The sequence below is a fragment of the Seriola aureovittata genome, chromosome 7, assembly GCF_021018895.1.
Source record: "Seriola aureovittata isolate HTS-2021-v1 ecotype China chromosome 7, ASM2101889v1, whole genome shotgun sequence".
NCBI lineage: Eukaryota > Metazoa > Chordata > Actinopteri > Carangiformes > Carangidae > Seriola > Seriola aureovittata.
The window spans coordinates 12,875,728-12,897,393 of record NC_079370.1 but is presented as its reverse complement, the minus strand read 5'-3'; the positions used below and the strand labels follow the sequence as shown (position 1 = coordinate 12,897,393).

The window sequence follows — 21,666 nt, the reverse complement described above, 5'->3', positions numbered from 1 at the left end:
CCATCAGTTTTTTTTGTGTATTTTGATAGAGAAAATAAAGGGATCTCTAAAAAGCCTACCCAACTAGGTGATAAATATTCAGGTGAAATTCACAATTATATCAAAAGGCAAACTCACAAAGAGAGATGAATGATATATGTATTTATATATGCAATCTATATTTTCAGATACAGGTGTAAACAGACATGTTTCCCTAAAAACAAAAAAAGTATTAAAACAGAAATATATAAAGTAAAAATCAATATCTGTGCACACTATCTGAAAGTAACCTTTGGCTTTCAAAAAACACAAATGAAAAAGTACAACAGCATCATCAACACTATCACCATCACCAACAACAAACAAGAGAAAAATTTGAAAGGATTTTCATGCAACAAAGGCAACTGTGATGAACGATGTTAACACGGGACGAGGTCACTAATGATGCAGAGGGTCAGGTGGGTCTATTCCAGCACACACACACACATACACACATGCACGCACACTTACAAGAGGCGCACACATCAATAGCAGGACTTCAAGCTCTTGATTTTCCTATCTCTAACCCACAAACAGCCAAACAGGCAGAGTGTGAGTGTCTGACTGACCCAGCTGTCACTCTGGTATGCGTGTGCATGTTAGATTACATGTGAGCCCACTACAGGGTATGAGGACTAGTTGACAGTTAAGGTTTAAGTTGAAAGATCCCCTCTCGTATTTCAGGAGTTTGGCCACAATCTCTTTGACAAGTTCAGTTGGCTTTAAGAGCTACCTCAGTGCTGTGGTGTCTGGCTCGGTGTTACTTATTAAATAAGTCTTTAAATATACAACTATGGAAACAATAATCTGATACTAAGCTGAACAGTCAAAAAACTGATGTTATTTACAGATGCTCAGGAAACCCCCCCCCCCCCCATGGTGACATCAAGTATCTGTGACTATAAGCTGAATGCAAGAATGTGCATCAGAGGAGATTGCCATCACTGGATCTGTTTGTGTGTGTTTACTGGAGTGTCATTTTTGCAGAGTCTTTGTTGTTTAACTGAGAGGCTTGTGTAAGATTCTCCTGTAGTCGACTACATTAGAATTAAGTACATAAGGTGACTGCATTGAAGTGACGTGACTGCATTGAAGAAACAAGGCACGATTAAAAAGATATAAAAAACAACACCATGGATTGAGGGAGGAGGAAGAGGAAAGGAGAAAACTATAGTGTGAACTTCTCCCTCCAGATCCTTGACAGTATATGAAAACAGCACACTGAGGAGCAGCATTTGGCTTAACATTTCATCGTTAGCAATGCTCCAAAAGCATGTATGTCCTCATGTTCAGTTACCCCGGACCCACTTCATTTGACATACAAGGTTTTAAAAATGATTCCCTCAAGTGATTATAAAGTAAAGCAACATCACAATACACAAAAATTACCAAAGCGGTTACTATTACACACTGTGCATCATTTTTGCAGAGGGAAATTCATTGCTTAGACTGCTCAACATTACAACACATCATTGGCCACTGTTTAAAGGGGTCTCCTCAAACAACTCTCCTCTGCTTTCAGTTTTCTTCACAGAATACTCTGTAAAGATATAACCCATAGATTGTCAATGCAAACACATACTAAGGTGTCAGCAGAAAAGCAATAGGTCAAAATGATCTGGTCTATGCTTCTCAAAATGTAGTAGTTATTGTGTTTGTGGGTGACATCAATGCACTTTATAAAAAAAAGAAAAAAAGAAAAAAAAGAAATTGCCTTTTTGATGATGTATTCAGGCACAATCCAGATTCTTCTTCAATCTAAAACAGGCTTATTTTTATGTGCATGTCTTTCTCAATAAGTTCCCACTGCTGTAAGCACACAAGATAAATAACTGTTGATAATTATCATGGCTTCCTCTGCTGTTAGCGACCAAGTTCATGTTCTTTGGCATGACAGGTGGTGCAGCCCGTGTGTGGAGTAAAGGTGAACGTGTATCTGTCTTTTTAGAGGGATTAGGGCCAAACAGCCGCTTAGATCCTCCTGAACTCCTAATGTCCAATCACTAAATGAGTCCCAAGATATCAGATGGAAAAAAAAAACAAAAACATATATGATGGTCATTGGCATAGCAGTCCCAGTTTTGCATACAGGCTTTCTTTATCACTCCAGGGGTCAAAGTTCAAAAGTCTTTCATAGGGGAGTGGGTGGGGGTAAGGTGACACTCCTGATTAGATTGGAAGCAAACTCGTTTATGCATATTCACCACGCAGAATCATGTCAAAGTCTTGTTTGCTGCTGAAGTACTCAAGTGACACCCGAAGGGAGTGTTTGTGTTTGAGCCGGGTTCAGTCTCTACAACAAAGGACCATTACCATCCAGTTTGCATTTTGCCTAATACGCTCCAGCGACAGTCTGAGGAGGGAAATCATTTCCCCTGAATGAAAGAACACATGCTTAAAAAGCACAGAAAATCCGATTCCATGTCCCATTTCTGTTCCTTTCTTCACTCTTCTGTTCCATTATTTTTTTGTACACAATTCCTTGTATTAGTAAAGTGTTCTGTTTTTTTGTTTTTCATAATCGAATGTTAAGATTTTTTTTCTTTAAAAAAAATTGCATTTGTTTTCTGCCCCGTTCTGAAATAAGGAAAGGGTTCCTCCCTGGTTCACAGTAGGCTGTTGAGAAATTGCAGCAGTACTTCTCCGTTGTGGAGGGATGCGCCTGATAGTCGTTGGGGTCGAGGAGGGACTGCATATCACAGTTTGGCTTTCAGAAAGGACAGGAACATGTGGCAACAGCAGCAATTAAGTGATTCTGCAGAGAAACTGGTGATTTTTTTTCTTTTTCTTTTTTTTTGGCTTTCTTTGCTTTGTGTGTGTGCATATGTACTGTTGTGTATGTTTGAGTGTGTTGAGTGTAGTGTTGCTGTGTGTGTTATAGCATATGATGTCTTGTGTTGATTTGCAGTGGGAGTGTGTGTATATTTGGTGGAGTATTTCATTGGTCTGTGGAACGTCAGGCCCTGCGCTCAACTGGCTGTTGCAGACACACTTCGCTTCCAGCTGATACGATGGGGAGCCTGTTGTCCATGTGGTAACTGATCAAGTGACTCACACTTTCAAACCGATGGTCTTTTGTACGGACCTAGAAGATGAAAAATATATATCAATGACCAGTTCAACCACACACCAATATAATCATTTGTTAGTAAAACACTAACTAAAAATGTCCCTTGCCGATTCACTCTTCTCCCTCCCCTTTGCCCTTGTGATCTCTTCCTCCCACCCTGACTCACCACTCCTTCTGGGTCGACTAGTAGCAGGTGTTTGGGCTGACCCCCCTGCTGTCCTGTGAGGACGTACTGTCCGGGCGTGGTCCCAGACTCCCGCACCAGGAAGTCACCATCGCGGGTCAGCAACCTCTCCGCTTCCCTGCGACTTAAGCTACCATGGAACCAGGCCTCACACTGCAACTGCTGCACCAGAGGAGGCGCTGCTGTCACTGAGCTCGGGCCACCGTGCCCAGAGACCCCCAAGGCATCATCAAATGGCTCTTAAAAAAATCCAGATACACATTTGTAATATTGTATTTCTCTGATGTAACTCTCAAATGCATTTTTTGCTTTTACTATGGTCTGCATTTTTATTTAGAACAAAAATGATTGGACCATGTCCTAGTAAAGCACATGCTCTCTGACAGATGTGTGCTATACTGTACACTGATAATGTACTGTGTCTTTAATGTGAAAAGCTTTACCCAGTCAACCAATCATCTTCCATAAAATGCCCCTGTAATGGACAAAGCCACTCTAATTCCCTTATCTCCCTCCAAGGCTGCCTTCTGTGGGCAACTCCAGTCCTCAATTAGCCCGTCATATGGAATGTAAAGCACACACTATTCTGCTCATCTCCTTAGGCAGTGATTAACCCTTATGCTTGCCTCATGGTCAAGTAATTGCACATTTTAGTTACCAGCAATTTTGGTCACTTTGATTACAACAGCCACATTTAGTCATTTACAGGACATTGTCTTTCACTATATAGATTCCCAGCAAGCAACTCAGTCATTTGCACTTCATTTTTTTTAAGATAGTTCATTTTCAGATGGATTCATCAAGCTGAGATGATATTCCCAACAACGCATTAACACAGAAGCATAGATAAACCAGGTAAGACACTTACTCATGTCAAAAGCGTCTCTGTGAGCGTTTCCATTTGCTGCAACTGGGGGGCGGGGTTTATCCACATTGACGTATGAAGGGTCATCGAACAGTTCCCGTCCCCCTTCTTTGGCACCCACTTCAAAACAGAAAATAATAAATAATCCTGGCACTTCCCAGGTCTCATATTAGCTATTCGTACTGAATGGCATGGTAACCAGCTTTTACAAGATAAAAACAACAAAGACAAGAGTATGGAGAAAAAGTGTGACTGATTTCTCAGTTAGGGATAATCTGTGGGTTTAGACAAATCCAGTCAAAATACCCACCATTTTTGAGTTGTGGCACTGACCACAAGCAGTCCTATATACAAATCTGACGCATAGCCGTTATGAATGAGCAGTGTTCCATACTGAGGGAAATAACTAGTTATCCAAGAGAGGCGAGGAAAAATTGTTGTTTAATCTCTCTATTTTGTGCCTGAATGATAGCCTGAGTCATTCCCTCTCAGCCTCAGCTTGAATGACAGACAGAGCGAGAGAGACGCAGACAGACTGGCAGAGACAGATCTCACCTGGTAGAGGCGGCAGAGGCTGCTTGTGAATGTCATTCTGACCTGGCTGTCCATAAGGCTGCAAACACAGAGGCACAAAAACAAATCATGAGTCACTGCACCATGTGGACCTATTGAAATAAATTCATTCTATGGCCAACTCAAAGGGTTACCAAGGTCAATATTGATTTGTGTATATTAAACAGAGCAGGGTTACAGTTGCCTTTTTACCTGGCTCAAAAATGACACATTTCTGACACATACTGTATAGTCAGTAGATTCCTTAAAAGTGTATCATCTCTTAATTGCAGTGCTGTCAGTGTTTGGATGTGTTGAAGCGTGTGTATGAGTATGTTTCATCCTCCTGTTGTATTTATGTGCTCTTGTCTCACCAGCGTGGCCCCTGGGCGGGTCCTCATGTCAATCAGTCCACCAGGGGGAGGCTGTTTTCCAGGGAAATTATTATAGTAAGGGACATCAGGAGGCGGAGCAGTCTCATCATCTTCTTCCTCCCATGCAGAGCCGTCAAACGGAGCCATTCTGGGAGAGAAAGTGGCGATATAAAAGCAGATACAAAAACAAATGATGGGTGGAAAAATACAAACACAAGCTCTTGTTTTGGGCTCAAAGACGCAGAGCAAAGATGCCCACATTTACCTGTCATGAGGGGTGACCAGTTTGGGTGGGTTCTTTAGGTACTGTTTAAAACGTAGTTCAAAGGCCTGGCCGATGGTGCTGATGACTTCCTGGGCCAAACCCTCTGAGCACTCCAGGATATGACATGCTGAAAGAGAGCACGCACAAATGAGTCACTAAATGAAGATACAGTAGCTGCAGCAACATGTACTTGTGGGAAATATGCAGTCATCTAGATAAATATGAAAATGTTGAAATGGAGTGCATGTCATCCAGTGTACTCCCTGCAATTTTCCCTCAAATTACAAGAATAACATTAATAATATTTAAAGTGGTGTTGACTGTTGTAGGAACAAGCATTTCTGTATATTTTTTTCAGTCGGTCCCCAGTTCTGTGAGTGTGTTTATTATTGCTTGGAAAATCAAGCCATGTGTTCATATATATAGCTCATAAGCACAAATAAAGCAGGTGCTGCCAAAAAAAAAATCCAAAATATCCCTGTTACTTGTGATGCTTATTAAGCAGTAAATGTACTGTTTCTTGGTTTGCACTCTTGGCTCTGTAATATCTTCAGGAGGCAGCGTGTAAAACTCAGAGGGAAATAAGAAATGAATAGAGCCATTTCATTGATTTAATAGGATTAATTTATATTGTAATAAAACGCCTTGTTCACCTTTATATTTACAGTATATGCTGAAAGTGCAATCTCACAGCCTGTTTCACCGTACAGTGAGAGTGAGTGTAGAGAGATTTGCAACTCATGCATCAGAGGATTATGGTCAAACCAACAGCCCCAAAAAGCAGCCTACTGGCAGATGCTGTCTGAGTGGAGGTGTCATTTTGCTGTTTCTGCTCACCTCTCTGGTTGACTGGGTCTTTGGCCACATATGCTACGTACTCAGCCGTATCCTGAGGGAGACAGGGGTAGACAGTTAGGGGAAGAGGGCAAGGGGACAAAAATCGATAAGAGGAAAAAGTGAAGGGCAGGTTTAGGATAGAGAGGTTGAAAGGAAGAAGAAGAAGAAGAAGAAGAAGACGACGATGAAGAGGAAAGAGATAAAGCAAAGCTGCAGAAGTTAAAAACATATACTGAGCTGAAAGAGAGATAACAGGAAGTAATGAGATCAGGCTTGGAGGAGAAGACTGCAAACCAGCGAGGCAGCAATGGAGCAAGTGGTATTTATAAGAATAGACAATGACAGAGGACAGGAAGGAAGGATATGCAGGCGGAAGAAAGATGGAAAATGTCCAGAGTGAGATTTGAGCTGACTTTGGGTGACTCACTGGGTCTCCTCCAGAGGCGAAGGAGATGGACTGCATGTGATGATTGGCGATTATCTGTGGAGAAAAAGAAAGAGAGTGAGAGAGAGAGAGAGAAAGAAAGACAGAGGAGAGAGAGAAAGAAGAAGAGCATGTGGGTGACATGAAGTATGTGGGAAGTGAGATGAAAGCATGTGGATGGAGAGACAAATGTGGAATAATTACTGAGAAAAGTGCTTTTTCCTCCATTGAGCACCATCAACTGCAGCAGTGATAAAAACTAAGCGTGGATGGAACACCTTTTTAACAGTCGGCAACAACCACCCATGTTAGATCAATAACAGCATCAACACTTGCTAATGCTCTCTGCACAATGTGTGGGCTGTATTTGTGAATGAGTGTATGTGAACGGCATGTTGCTTTGTGCTACGTGTTAATGTGTATGCACTGCACTACTGTATGCCATTTCCCCGAAGAAATAAACATCGTTCAGTAGCTATTAACTCATAAGAGGTCTAGGAGGAGGATCACATCCTGCCCTGTGGTGATGCAGGAATGAAGACGATGGTTAAGAGGGATTTGTGCATCATCCAGAGCAAATGAGGAAAAACAAAGTGGAGAAGCTCTAAAATTATCTGGGCATCCCTTGAATGTCACAAACGGTCATAAGACACATTGCTCTGATGACAAAATGACAAAAATAAAACACAGGTTTTGATTAGGAAGATATTTTCTTGATCTCAAAAAAGATCTCCAAAAAATATTTACAATAAAATGGGGGTGATGAAAATAAAATAATTTACATTTTCATTTAAATATTAAAATTGCCCTTCTAAAGTTGATCTTTAAAAAGTCTTTAAAATCCTTAATACCACAAGAAATCCCTCAAGCAGAGAAATCCTCAGCTTTACTCTTCTTCAGTAAAATGCACCAGCTAAGTGCACTCAGGATACCAAACATACCTCCGGCTAAAACAGAGCTCTAACAATCAGATGCATCACTGACTCACAGTGAAGTCTCTGGGACAAATCTCCCAAACACCAACAGAGCTTTTGAGAAAAATACACGCAACAGTAACTTCAGGGGTAAGCTGGTTTCAGTCTAACCTGTTTGCAGTCAGAGGCCAACAGATTGAGGCTGCTGGTCGAGATGGTGAGGCTGATTGTCATGCCAGCAAACTGCAGGTTACTTTTCCCCAGGATGGACGTCAGACAGCGTGAGGAAGGCTGCAAAAGAGAGGGATATGGTCCATGAGTAAAATACAAACAACGTTCACAAACAGAAACCTACAGGGTTTTATGTTTTTTTACTTCAACAAGGCACGATACTCCAGTGAGTGCTCCCTGCCTGTGCATGAGCCTGTGGGTGTATGTGTGGAAATGCCTGTGTGTGTGGGAGTGGGAGAACAGCTGCAATTTTGAAAATGATCCTGTCTCGAAGGCCAACTGTGACCAATGGGGAGTAGACGGGACAGTTCACATACTGTAGGCTGTGCCAAGAGCATCACGCAGAACCATGCCAGCACTATTGTGCCAGCTCGTTTATCCCAATCCTCCTTCTTCTCATGGCTTTCATCCATATCTGCTCCGGAATATTTGGAGTGCAGTGTGAGAACGGCAGCATCACAACAGGATGCACATGCTCAGCCACATTAACCTCAGTCCAGCCAAATCAGAGGGACTAGACTAGTTTAATCTATTCTAGCTTACATTCTATAACTATTTTGTCTGGTGTCCTGCACTGCCAGACGTTCCTTGGTCAAACCCTGCTATGGCAGCAGGGCGCTGGATTTAGCCACCTGTTTTATGAACTGTTTGGGTGGGTGTTTTTAGTTTTACAGGAATACTGTGCACAGACACACACAGTCTTTAAACAGCACACTTGCAGCTGTGTCTGCTAGTCTGGAGTGCTTATTTGGCTTGACACTGGCTCCACAGGAGCTACAACTCTACCTCTATAGCCTCCCTTGTGACATGATGGAGGGAGAGAAAAGAGAGACCAGAGAGTGATTGGTCATTACCTGCAAGTAGCCCACTAACCGCAAAAGTGTACAATCAGCCTAAATCAAGATCTGTGTGTGTGAGGGAGAGTGTGTGACTGAATAGCCAACTGACCACAGAGTGGACAATCAAGCTAAATCTAGCTCTTATCCAGAAAACCCTTCCCACTGCTGCCCACTTAAACCATATAAATAAATAATGCCCTGTAAGGGTGTGTGCTAGTGTGCATGGTGTGTACCTTTCTCCTGCGCTGGGCTCCTTTGGCTCCGGGTACTGCCTCACACACCACAGAGATTGCCTCCCTGAAACATTGAAAACATGCAAGAGTTACAATACCATGTCATTAACTCTCGCACCTTCCCGGACTTACAATTATATGGATTAAATGAGATCTGGCAGTGGGTGATTGAATTTATCGTCCCTGGCAACAATACTCGTCTTTGCCACAGGGACAAACATTACTACGGAAACCAGAGGGAGACCACCAGGATTCCAGAACATTCTAATTTAGGGTCTGAGAGAGCTGCAGGCGTGAAAACACACACACACACACACACACACACACACACACACACACACACACACACACACACACACACACACACACACACACACACACACACACACACACACACACACACACACACACACACACACACACACACACACACACACACACACACACACACACACACACACGAGCAGATGCAGTCAGACACTAACACAGAGAGAAACAAGCAAAAGAGAGTGGAAGTGGAAAAGAAAGCAAGCAAGCAGACGAAGCAACATATGAGCAGTGAGTGGTGTGTGAGTGTATCCATCCGTTGTTTCTAAGTCCAAACACACTTTTACCTTCTCGCCCCCACATGCGCAAACAAGAGCTGAGATGAGAGAAGTAGCAGGCCAGCGACTGACGAGCATTGTGTGGTCTCACCTGGTGACCTGAGTTCTGGTGTTGAAGTCCAGCGCTCGCATTGACTGTAGCACCTCCACGCAACCCATGTACTGCCCAGGAAACAGGAAGGCAACACATTAGCGTTGGACATTTCCTACATCACAGTCCCATTGGACAGACTGAACACAATAAGTAGTGGTGTAGCAGTGTCAGATTCTCAGATTCAAAAAATGTGACAGAAGGATGTTTGTGTGTGTATATATATATATAATATATATATATATATATACATACACCCTTCTGTCACATCTTTTGATCCTGAAATATATATATATATATATACATATATGCAAAGACTGGAAAGAGAGATGTGTAATTACATATTTCAGTTAGGGATGAGTGAGAGGGTGCCAGTTACTTACCCGTACAGTGTAGGAAACACCGGTGGTGCTGACCACATTGTCGGAGTGCAGCCAGCCACGGGTGGGCTTGTTGACAAAGGAGCCATGGCGCGTCCACTCATCTCCTCCCAGCTGCCCTCCTTCCACCCGTGCCCTCCTGGACGCCCCTCCCAGCCGGTTCATATCCTGCAGAGGAGGTCGAGGAGGGGGAGAAGGAGCAGTTAGAGGGGGAACAGGGTGATGAAGTGGAGGGGAGGAGCTAGAGCTGCTCCTGTCGTCCCCAGAGGACTCAACAGGCGCCTGAGGTTGCTGCGGCCTGTTTGAGGCCTTGAGTCCTGGGAGAAGAGTGGCAGAGACGCCCAGACGAAGAGATCCCATCCTAGGGAAGAAGGAACAAAGGGTGGTGGGGCTGTTCTCTGCCGGGCGGGGAGAAGAGGGGGGCAAGATGGGAGTGAGAGATGAGGAAGAGAGAGAAGAAGGTAAACCAGGGGAGGGAGTGAGCGGGGTAGCAGGACTGGAAGGAGGGAACGATGATGGATTGGAGTTTGTTTCATCAGTTGAGCTCAGCGATTCACTCCGAAAGTGGGTGTATTTGGTTTTTGGGACAAGCTCCATAATGAATCTGCAGTGTCAGTTTTTATATCCGTGCAAGTCCACAGAGGCTCTAGTGATTCAATCAACGTCTCTTTGTCTCAGTATTCAAAGTTTCTCCCTAAAAGGACACACAGCCATCTGTCTGTCTTGCTCAGTGTAAGAGCTGCATCCATCTGTCTGGTTGTCTGTCCTCCACTCATTACCAGGCAGCCAAAACCAAACTGCTTTAGAAACGGCTTTATCCAGAAATGAAAGCAGAATGAAAAAGGTGCAGAGAAGTGGGGTGTCCCAGTTAATGGTAGAATGCAGATGAAAAAAGTTTGTTTTTAGTGCACCAGTGCAGATCATGTTGTCATCAGTTCACTTCTGCTTCAATGTTCATTCTGTTCCCAGGAACTGATGAAATCATAAGATCATCATCTTAGCTCTACAAAAAGTGTTCATCTCAGTGTTTTTGCCATAATGTAAAACGATATCTGTGAATATCTTGTTCCAACTCAGTGAGGGCCAGTTATCCAGCTGTCGGCAGCACCATGGAGAATCAACAGTGAACAAGTGAATTCTCTCAACACCCCCTTGCATGTGTCTTACAGCATTGAGGGGTGTGTACTTGTACGTGATGTGCTTACACGTGTGAGGCAGCATAAACCTTCCCTGCTCACAATACCTCTTAGATTATCTGTGTATGTGTGTGTGTTGGTGTGCGCACATGCGTGCATGTGTGAAGCGGCTCCCCTTGGCAGCTCTATCCTGCCTGACACGGGCCCATAAAAATCCTATTAGCAGCCAACGAGGGGATCGCAAAGGGGCTGCGTGCACTAACACAGCAGCAACACGCGCACGCACACAATACACAGTTCCAATTGGTCAATACTACAGAGAGCACCTGCAGAACTCAATGAAGCGCAGAGCTGCTAAAGAAGAGAGGAGGCTTACTGATGTATGGCTAGTCTCCAACTCCTGGTGGCAGCACACTTTCCTTAACACCTACTTTTCAAGTGCATTGTATTCTCAAATCTTTCATCAAGTTCATTTTTACTCTCTCTCTCTCTTCCTCCAAATGGTTTCATGTCCTCTCTGAATGGCCCTCGCTCTCTCCCTCCCTGCTTCTCCGTCCTCTTCTTCTCTCTTCTTCCAGATCACTTCTGCTGCAGCCTCTTTCCCTTTCTCCGCACTCTTTCCTCCCTTCTCTCTGTCTCCTCTCTTCTCCTGGAAGTCCTCTCTCTTCCTCCACACAATATACTCTGCCAGCCTCTGTCTCTCCAACGCCTCTGCCCTCTCCCGCGCCACCACTTCCTCTCTCCTCTTCCAGATGATCTCTCGCTCCCCCTTACCCCCTCCCTCGTCTGCTCGCCCGTTCTCCAGGCTGTCCTGTTTAACAGTCCCTCTGTCTAATATATTAATGGTGATCCCTGTCTTTCTGCCTCTCTAACTTTAAGATTAGGGATGGCTAGAGGTTAGGCATGGTCACCTACTTAGACACAAGTAGAACAAAGAAAAAAGTTAGTTAGTACTTAAGACTGGGCCAGCAGAGTTGGGCCCATTCCTGACTGTAGATCCTGATATGGCTAAAACAAGTGAGGCTGCCTTGGTTCAAGTGTGTTCCCTAGAACTGGCCACCTCAGTTAGGATGTTTTTTTGTTTTTTCTCAGGAGCACCATTAGATAGTGGTAGTTTGAGTCTGAGATGTTGTCTGTGTCTGGTACAGTGACACACACTGCAGTAGCACGGTGGTGATGTAACACTGGAGAATGTAGGTCATTGGCTGATGACGACTACCGGTGGGTTTGTTGTGATGGTAATGAGACCTGATTGGTCTGGTCTGAACTCCCAACCCAGGGTTCCCTGAATGGTGCTGGAGGCTCATCAGAGTTGAACATGAACTCTCTCACCCAGCTGCTGGGAGATGCTCAAATAAAACTGCACTCTGTTGATGTGCTGATCTCTGTATGCACAACTACAATTACCCTGTTACTTTATTACTGCCTAGTACAAATAACAAGCCCAGATTACAGTTAGTTACCTGAGAGAAGAGCATCAACACTGCCTGATATGATATAAACAAGCCAAATGTTATACTCTGGAACCGTTTCCTTCCTTATCTAAGGCAGGGCTTATCAAGCAGTAGGTCACCTCTCAGTTCCACTACTAACAGTATAGACACCACAAGATACTCATATTCTGCATAGTCCAACCTAGAAGGCAAACAACAGTCTGTTTACATTAACAGTCTCTTGCAACCCAAAGTCCCACAAACAAAACAGTCTGTAGCACTTTGACCTCAGTAGGAGGCAAGGCTACACCTACAGTGGTGCAGCAAGCTGGCTGGCCTACACCTCAGTGCTGTTGAGGCACTAGTCATATCTACAATCTGTTGACCTTTACTCCTTGAAAAGGAGAGCAAGGTTTACACACACCTTGCCTAAACCACTTACAGAAGGTTGTAAATTTGGCACCAAAGTTTCAGTGTTGCCAAGCGAAAACTAACATTTTTCCACACATTAACATTTCATAACTTGACTGTGTCTGAAGTACAGCGCACCAGCTTGCAGTGGGCGCTGGATGCATGGCAAAGGAACAGTCGCCTACACCAGTCTAGCACCACAATTCTAGCTAGTCATCCATCTGGTCTTGGCCTAAAAGCACCATGGAGAATCCAGTCACACGGAAACACTGCCAGACAGGCTGGGATGATCTCCAGAAAGCTGTAAAGAAGTATGGCTGGAAAATTCACAAAAGACACCCAGTATTTGGACAATCAAAGAGCATGCAGAACAAACAACACAGTCTGTAACACCCCTAATAAAACCAGAAATTAGTCCAGAGAGAGAATTAGCACTTTAAAAAAGGCAAAAGATCTGACATAAATGGAGTTGTTAACGCTAGAGAGGAAATTCCAGGTGTGTTCTCACACACAGGGGTGCTGAAGTGCTATATGAGCAGAGTCAACCCTCGCCCTGCCTGAGGATGTTTTAGTGCACAGAACACAGTGTAGGTCAGGTGACTGCAGAGGCGATGACCCTCTACATGAGGAAAAATCCTGAGTCACCTACATACAGTCAGTAACAGGAACAGATTGTCACAGACATAACACACTAATGACCAGTAATTAGTGGCCTTGAGGCCAAGCAGCTGCACAGAGTGATAACAGAGTGATATCTACAAGTGAAACCAGTAAGATAATCTAATTTATCCAGCCAGTCCTGATAATGGCACATCAGCTTGACTGATGAAGATGGTAGTTGCCGTTGATAAAGGTGAGATCAGGACAAACAGGGCTGAGCTGTTTCGCAAAAGATGAACACACAGGATGGGGAGGGGGGAGACAGGTGACCTGAAACAACCCTGATTTTCGGAGACTGCCAAGCTCCGCATAGACAAAGACTGTCTAGTAAAAAAAAAATCTTGTCCAAGAAAGGAACTCTAAAAACTGCACACAAGCATGGACTAATCAGGTCGACTATTTTTCTTATCTACTAAATATATACAACTGCCTAATGGAACAGCACCAATTTTAAAAGATAAGACAAGAAAAAAGAACTTTACATCGTGTTCTGTCTGCAGCTGCCGCCCGTTGCTATGGCAACAGACATTAAAAGAGATGCCTACGGAGGATATATACTGTGAAGTCCCGACAACAGGCAGAAATCTTCAGACAAAGAGATAACTGCTTTGTCAAATCACATGGCAGCAATTTGTTGCTGCATCTAAGGTTCCACGTTAGACCTTTTTTTTTTTTTTTTATCCAACAGGAGGAAAAACTACAGACTCCTAGAAAGATCAATAGGTTTCAGGAAATGATCAAAGTTTTCTCCAGCGTCGCGCCAGCCATAAAACCCAATCAATGTTGACATCCCATGTCGGCTGCATGCACTGACTCCAACTAGAGAAAGTAAAATTGTATGTCTGACATTCTGATAACAGTACAAACAAAAACTACATTAACTATTTACTTCTTAAAGACGACACTTATGTTTAGAAAACTTGCATAAAAACAACCTGAATATTATGTGCAGCAGCTAACAACGATAACAATTGTATAACATCCAGAATAGATCCTATGCTCATAGAGAATAGAAAACCAGAAGTCATAAAGAGAGTCTATATTCACACAAAAGAAAAAGTAATTAAAATTGTTCTGTATAAAGTGACTCTATTCAATTTCTCTAAAAGTTCTTTCTTTTTTTCATGAATGGCAAAACATAAATAGTTCCTTTTTTTGGTTTAAAGATCATACAGTTGATAATCCATGGTGATTCATCTAAAGCTGGGCTCCATATTCACATTAGAACCACATTAATGTTTAAACAGCCACAGATTGTCCGGTCATTCGTCCTCTCCTTCCTCTTTCTGCCTCTCCGTCCGTCCACTCCCTGAAAAACGTGCTTCTCTACTGATCCGCTCTTCCGCTCGATTAATTCACAAAGTCACTGCCGGCAGCTCCTCTCCATCTATCCTCTCCTCTGTTTGGCTTCCTTCTTTTCCCTTCCCTCCTCTGTCTCTTTCTCTCTCTCTTTCAGCAGATGGTGAAATGGCAGTGTTGCCAGGATGGACAATGGCACTCCTTCATTGTGCTCCTCTTCTCCCCTCACGTCTGTCTCTCATTCCCACTTTCCTTCCACCTCTGTCTGTTAGAGGGACGAGCACGCTGTCTGTCCTCCCCTCCTCCCAGTCTGGGTGGGTGATGCTGCCTCCCATTTTCTCTCTTACCATCTCTCTCTCTCTCTAACACACACACACACACACACTCACTGCCTCTGCCCTCCCCACCTCTTTTTCTCCCATCCAACCTCCTTCCTGTTTCCTCCCCTTCCCCCCACCTCCTCTCTGCAGCCTCAGTCATTTAGCAGTGTACATGTGTATGCACAGCAAGATGCTGCACTCCTGCACATTAATGCACACACTCCAAGGGGAGATGGAGATGTGGAAGAGGGGAAGGAAAGGAGGGGGGTGGGGGTGGGGGGTTGATATGTGTGTGTGCATGTGTAGGGAGGACGGGTTGTCCATGTTGGCTATGCAAGGCTCCTCCCTTATTCATGTTTGGTAACCTGAGAAACAGATTGAAAGGGGGAGAGAAAGAGAGAAGGAGGATGGTTTCACCCCCCCCCCTGTACAGAGTGTGACATGAGGTCACTCTGCACAACCTTGATGATAGTTGAGAAATGACAGGAAGAAAGAACTCTGACATTGACATAATAAATATTCTCTATGTTACTACATGACTAAGGGCAGGTTATTACCAGGCAAACAGAGTGACAACAGAGTGATTTTGTAAAAGCAGACAGAAAAATGGAGTTCCCAGAGATTGGTCAAGACATTCAAGCGCATCTGATGAGAATTTAGTGTTGCGGAAAGCAGAGGAAACCACCCATAGAATGCCACAGGAACCCAGCAGAGTGCAAAGCAAGAAATCCTCAAATGACACCCCAAACACCAGAGTCCCTGCAGTACTGTGTTTGACCACTACACCGTCATCATGTGGTCGAGCACTGCACTCAGGGATGTGAAAGATCAAAATCAGAGAACTACTGAGAACTCAAGTGTCATTCAAGATTATATCTGTCACTGTACACCACGCATAGATGTGAGTAGTATGATAGTGATTGGTGAAAACAGCCCCCTCCACCCCTAGCCTACACCATGCCTGTAACCAGTGAAACACATGACACACTGTGGCTTAGAGCTGACAAAAAGATATTTGTGTTTTCTTTAAGAACTTTCTATATTTTATTAAGTGAAAAATTTAAATTATAAAGACTAGGGATCAACTCAATTGCCAGTTTGTTACGTACACCTTACTTAAACTAATGCAGTCTAATATTAGAGCCCTGCCAGTAATTCTACCTTCCACCTTCATGAAGGATATCATTTTCAGTTTTTGAACATTATGCAACACAATTCAACATGACCACAAACTACAGCCTCCAAAAAGTTTCCACGAAAACTGACCATTACAACCATCATGAAGATAAGGCTTTATTGCAGGACTTTTGTATTAGACAGTATTAGTTTTGGCTGAGTGGACCTAATAAACCAATACCTCACTAAATCCACAATAAATGTACAAACATAGGGCTGCACAATTACTCATGCATGATTACACGCTGTGACTTTAGTTTCCCGTTTCATATGACTGCAGAATATTGAAATATTTCTGCTGCAAGGGAAAACTTTTAAATCATACGGGCTACCAAATGTGCAGTAAAAATGATTTGTTTTCTCAGCTCACTGGTAGGGGCGCATCAGTATAATGTATCATACTGTATTGTTCCTTATAAAACTGTGATTAGTTAAAAATCTGTTTAATAATTTTCATGTTTTCAGTTATGGATGCTGCTTAGTTACAAGTCTAAATGGGTCAGGAAAGACTCCACTTTTCATTACAAAGCTTCAAACATTATATTTCAATAAATTCTATAGAAAATTAGAGAATCATAATGAATAGAAGGCCACATTTGAAAATTCAGAGCATTTTGTTCTTCATGCAGCCCTGAATTTACAGTTTTTTAACCCTCCTGGAGAGAAATGGCCCAGATGATTATTTCCAGGATGTTTCGCCTACTTTAATCCACTCTTTAAACCTCTTATCAATGTCTAAATACCATTATAATAATTGATGTTACATTGTCAGGAGAAGAAGCAACTCCTTTGCCACTGTGTCACGGTGTGTTTTTGATTAGCTGGTTGTATCATATTCAAATGACATTCAAGTCTTACCATGTATTCCATTGGCCAACACACGCTGCCTGAGAGTCTGTATCCCTAAAAACACCAAAGTGCACATCAGCACACGATACACACATAAGACACACAAAAATCAAGGAGCCAATCACAGCTCGCTCCAATTCCGCCCTTGCAGCTACTTGACTCCCAGCATGCTTTGCTCCCAGGATCAGCTGTGGAGAGGGTCATGGGACCTTCTTGATATAAACGGCCCAGTTGATCAAGCACACAGAGACACAACATTGACATAAAACAGAGATGGAGCGAGACTGAGTGGGAGAAAGTAACGGAAAGTGAGAGAAAGAAAGAACAAGATTGATAAGAGAAAAGGCAATAATCCAGTGTGCATGTTGAAACACACTCTGTGGAATGAAAGGAATTAACTGAAAGGGCCGCATGTGTAGGATGTTTGTGTCTCAGCTTGCCCAGCGCAAGTTAGCAAGTGTGTGTTTTGTTTCTGTGTACGCAATAGATGGAATAACTCTCTGTGGAAGCTCCAGCTAGTCAGTATTTATTAGATGAAACAGTCAGACGGGCCGAGACAGAGCGCTGGATCTAATGCACACGCTGCAGGGCCACATGTGCTGTCTGCTCTTATACTGTATATCTGTGAGGGTGTGTGTGTTTGTGTATGTGTGTGTAATCTGATTTGACCCGCCTCACTCACCCCCTTACATACGCTAGACAAAAAAAAAAAAAAAAGAGTGTAGATGAGTAAACGGGCCTAGTGTCTGACCTTTTCCCTACTGGAGACGCTGTCTAACATCAGTTCACATTATGGAGACGAGAAAGACAATGATGAAGATGATGAGTGCAGAGGGAACAGTGGGATGGACCGTAACTTACAAGGGCAACCCGCTCTGATTGGAAGAGACGTGCAAACACACACGTACAGTATGAAGACAGCAAAATGACAATCAAATTTTCAAAAATTAGGAGTGGGAGTGAACATTAGATTAGCCAGGCATTCAGTGGGAGGCCTTTCAGCTTGTTTCATAGCTCACCACGCACACAGCAAACATGTGAGCTGGCTATTTTGGGTTGTGCCAGCCCCCCCTCTACCACCCCCTCTAACCACACTCCCACATCTCTATCTCCTTCCATCATTCCCTTCCTGCTGCCACCCACTGCCTCTCTCGACATACAACTTCCCCCTTGCTATAACTGTTTATTTGCCATAAATAGTTTTACTTCTTCACTCAACTCAAATGTGTCTGTTCTATCAAGTGTCAAAACTGTGAAATGTCAAAAGTTGGTATGCTTATAGTATTTTAGTATTTACATTAACTTTTCACTTATATATGATAATCTTAATGGTGATTTATTATTTTCTGCAATCAGTACAGGGAACGATCTAGAGGATAAAACAGTGATAACAGCTCCAAGAAATGAGAATTTAGCCTGCTCCAGACCTGATATTAACCCTTAAGTGACCTTGTATGGGAGATGAATGAGTTCAGTCTTATGTCCAACACATTACCTACGCTAGAGAAGGTTGGAGGAGCCCTAAACTGCAAATAGAGGTGAGGCTCTGAAAATGCAATCTCAGCTTTGTGCAGGAAGAGAGATTGACCATGATAAAGACACAAAGGTATTTCTCATCTTAAAGTACATGGCACATCTGATTCATACAGCCACTGTGTCAAAGCCAAAGTAACAGGCAGGACCAGCTAATACAAAGTCTAAATATACCATTGACAGTTATACCAGTGCCACTTTTTGTAAACTACACCCAAGCTACGCTTACCTTTACAGTTTTGACATCACACGGGACAAATTGTGGTTTACGTAGAGTGCTGAACACTGAACATGCTGCACTCGGCCCGAGCAGCACAGGAGGAAACACAGCTGAGCCTCAGTCCCATTGTGTAGAGGTAGAGACGGACAACCACATGCTACGACCTCGAAAAACAACTCCTTCGGTTTGTTTCCAGAACACACACACACACACACACACACACACACACACACACACACACACACACACATATGCAAACCAGACAAAAACAAACATACCCCCACAATGACAGATAGACAGATGCAGTAAACACATCAAACAGGAAAGACACAGGCAAACACATCCTCACATGGACAGACACGCACACAAAATTGCACTATGTCCTGTCAAATGTCTCAACATGTTTCCAGCAGCTAATACCTCACCACTGTGTTTTACAACTTACAAAAGTTTCAAGTATAACAAGACCAATCCAAGGCTAATATCAGCGCTAACATTAACTGCTTACAAAAATCAAACCTGATTTCTGGAGTGGCTGTGTGTACGTCTGTGAGTGAGTGTATGGCTATGTGCACAAGCGCACACACCTGTCAAAGTGAAGCTGTAAGTGTCAAGCTATGCTGTCAATCAGGACTAAGGCTTTTACTGGTGACTGATACGGTTTGAGTAGAACTGGACAGATCCAATTTTGATCAAGCGGATGTTGGTTTGTGCCAATGCCGTGATAGAATGGCCGAGATGCTCCACTTTGACTGACAGATTGTGTCTCGGGCTGTCCTTCCGTTTGTGTTGTTTTTTGTGCTTGTGTAAGTGTGTATGTGCCTGTAGGTGCATGTGTCCTGTTTGTCTGGCTCCTGACGTGTCCGAATCTACTATATTTTGGATCAGTTGTTGATCGGAGCTTCTCTTCCCCTCCATTTCATTAGCGAAGATATCTTCCACCATATACTATCATGTCAGGGGCTGCTGGTCTGAGCGGTGTGGCTGACCCTGATAAGAAGCACTGAGCCCACTGCTTTCAGTCACCTCAATCATCCCACATACCCTTGAGTCTGTTTCCATAATAGTCTGTCTGTCCTTCACTCGTTCATGGTGAACTTTAACTCTGTCACAGTGACCCTGTTTCAACACATCTGAGGTGTGTTTGGCTGATCGGTCTCCATGGATACACAGTATATAATGAAGCATAACTGTAGGTTTACTGTGTGATTGTGTACAGCTCACAGGCTCTATAGCTTATCTCACTGATGATTTACGATAACCTGAAGAGATTCATCTTTACCTTGACACTACCATGCCCCCCCTCCTTCTTTATAAGCTTTAGTTTTGAAGTCTCAGTTCTCTGACCAACAGTCCAAGATGCTAACATTGACATTTTTGTATGAAAATGACTCAAGCAGTTAAGTGATTTTCAGAATAGCTGCCTATCAATTGACTAATCCTTTCAGCCATGACTCATTTTGAGAGTATTGCTGTGTCTAATAGTTAACCAAAAGGCACTTTTTAGTGACCTATTCTCTATACATTTGCTGAAAGAGATATAAGCTTGGGGCCACTAACTTGACTCCTTATCACACCAAACACCAAAACCTAAAAAAAAAAAAAAAAAAAACCCCGTCTGACAGCGCGAGGACGGATCTAAGTTCATCATTTGTCTGATATGTGCACACAGCCCAGTCTGATCATGAGCAACTATTTCACAGTAACCCGACAGGCTACACTACACCGTGTCGTCTTAGTGTAGCACAAACATACGGCTGTACACGGGCAGAACAATACTTACTTCAGGGCACCACAAATATAGTAAGTGAACTGTTTCGTCAAACTTTTAATACGTACAAAAACTGTGGTACATTGACGCACAGCACGCACAGTCAAAACCATGCCCCAAAAAAGTGTGGTCAACTTTAACGAGCAACTTACCAGCTCACTTCCTCTCTTTCCCTCGAGTTGTCCCTCCTGCCCGCCAAGCAGCTGCTGCACAAACTTAAGCTTAATTTCATCCAACAGGACGAATGGTCGGTGGTTTTTATCCGTCTTACACTTTTGATAAACTTCATACGAATTGTAACTTAACTTCTTCTTTCCTCTCCCTTTCCTTTCCTTCCTCCTCCCCCTGCCTCCCCCCCTCCACGGTCACGACAGAAGCCACTTCCGCGAACAAATGGCAACGTCATCTGGCCGCGGATCCTGTGTGTGTGTGTGTGTGTGTGTGTGTGTGTGTGTGTGTGTGTGTGTGTGTGTGTGTGTGTGTGTGTGTGTGTGTGTGTGTGTGTGTGTGTGTGTGTGTGTGTGTGTGTGTGTGTGTGTGGTTTTGCCCTGTTTTGCACCTGGCCCATTCAGTACAGATTGCGCAAAAGTAGATGTCCCAGTTCTCATGCAAAAGGCATACCACAACTTACTTTAAATAAGTGCTGTGAAATTTCGTTTTTGTTCTTTGTTACCGCAAGATTACAAATTTACAAATGCCTGTTTTTTTCCGTAAGAAAAATCCCTTCTATGACGTATGTCTATCGTCTATAATTCCTTAAATATTGGTACACACAATATTACATTGTAATATTGATATATGCTATCCGCAATATTACATATTGATATATTATGTATGTGTTACTACCGTACAAATTTACATTTTAAAATGTTGGGTTGATTGCAAAGCATGCAGAATATATATTAATAGTCGTTAATTCTATGTTTCAGATCATATGTCTTGCTTGTGACAGCCACTACAGTCACAGTTTGTAGTG

General features: G+C 43.2%; 1 protein-coding gene across 4 annotated transcripts; it reads right to left on the bottom strand.

The window, feature by feature from the left end:
* Nucleotides 1-126: 126 nt before the first annotated feature.
* Nucleotides 127-21,052, bottom strand: shc1 (SHC (Src homology 2 domain containing) transforming protein 1). 4 transcript variants are annotated; one of them, XM_056380646.1, is made up of 14 exons: nucleotides 20,843-21,052; nucleotides 17,176-17,220; nucleotides 9,886-10,050; nucleotides 9,503-9,573; nucleotides 8,807-8,870; nucleotides 7,675-7,794; nucleotides 6,593-6,646; nucleotides 6,166-6,217; nucleotides 5,329-5,455; nucleotides 5,064-5,211; nucleotides 4,693-4,750; nucleotides 4,141-4,257; nucleotides 3,255-3,511; nucleotides 127-3,103 (listed from the first exon to the last, which is right to left on the bottom strand). In XM_056380646.1, exons 2-14 carry the CDS (start codon nucleotides 17,185-17,187, stop codon nucleotides 2,975-2,977), a joined length of 1,374 nt encoding a protein of 457 aa, XP_056236621.1. In that variant the 5' UTR covers nucleotides 17,188-17,220; nucleotides 20,843-21,052; the 3' UTR covers nucleotides 127-2,974. The 4 variants fall into 4 exon arrangements, with proteins under 4 accessions (XP_056236621.1, XP_056236622.1, XP_056236619.1 ...); XM_056380647.1 differs by lacking the exon at nucleotides 17,176-17,220; XM_056380644.1 differs by lacking the exons at nucleotides 17,176-17,220; nucleotides 20,843-21,052 and having other exon boundaries at nucleotides 9,886-15,193.
* Nucleotides 21,053-21,666: the final 614 nt, after the last annotated feature.

Coding starts and splice junctions, on each gene's coding strand:
- shc1 (XM_056380644.1), bottom strand. CDS start 10,479: ATGGAGCTTGTCCCAAAAACCAAATACACCCACTTTCGGAGTGAATCG. Junction 7,795..8,806: donor GAGCCCAGCGCAGGAGAAAG/GTACACACCATG, acceptor TCTCTTTTGCAG/CCTTCCTCACGCTGTCTGAC. Junction 4,751..5,063: donor CCCGCCCAGGGGCCACGCTG/GTGAGACAAGAG, acceptor CTGTGTTTGCAG/CCTTATGGACAGCCAGGTCA.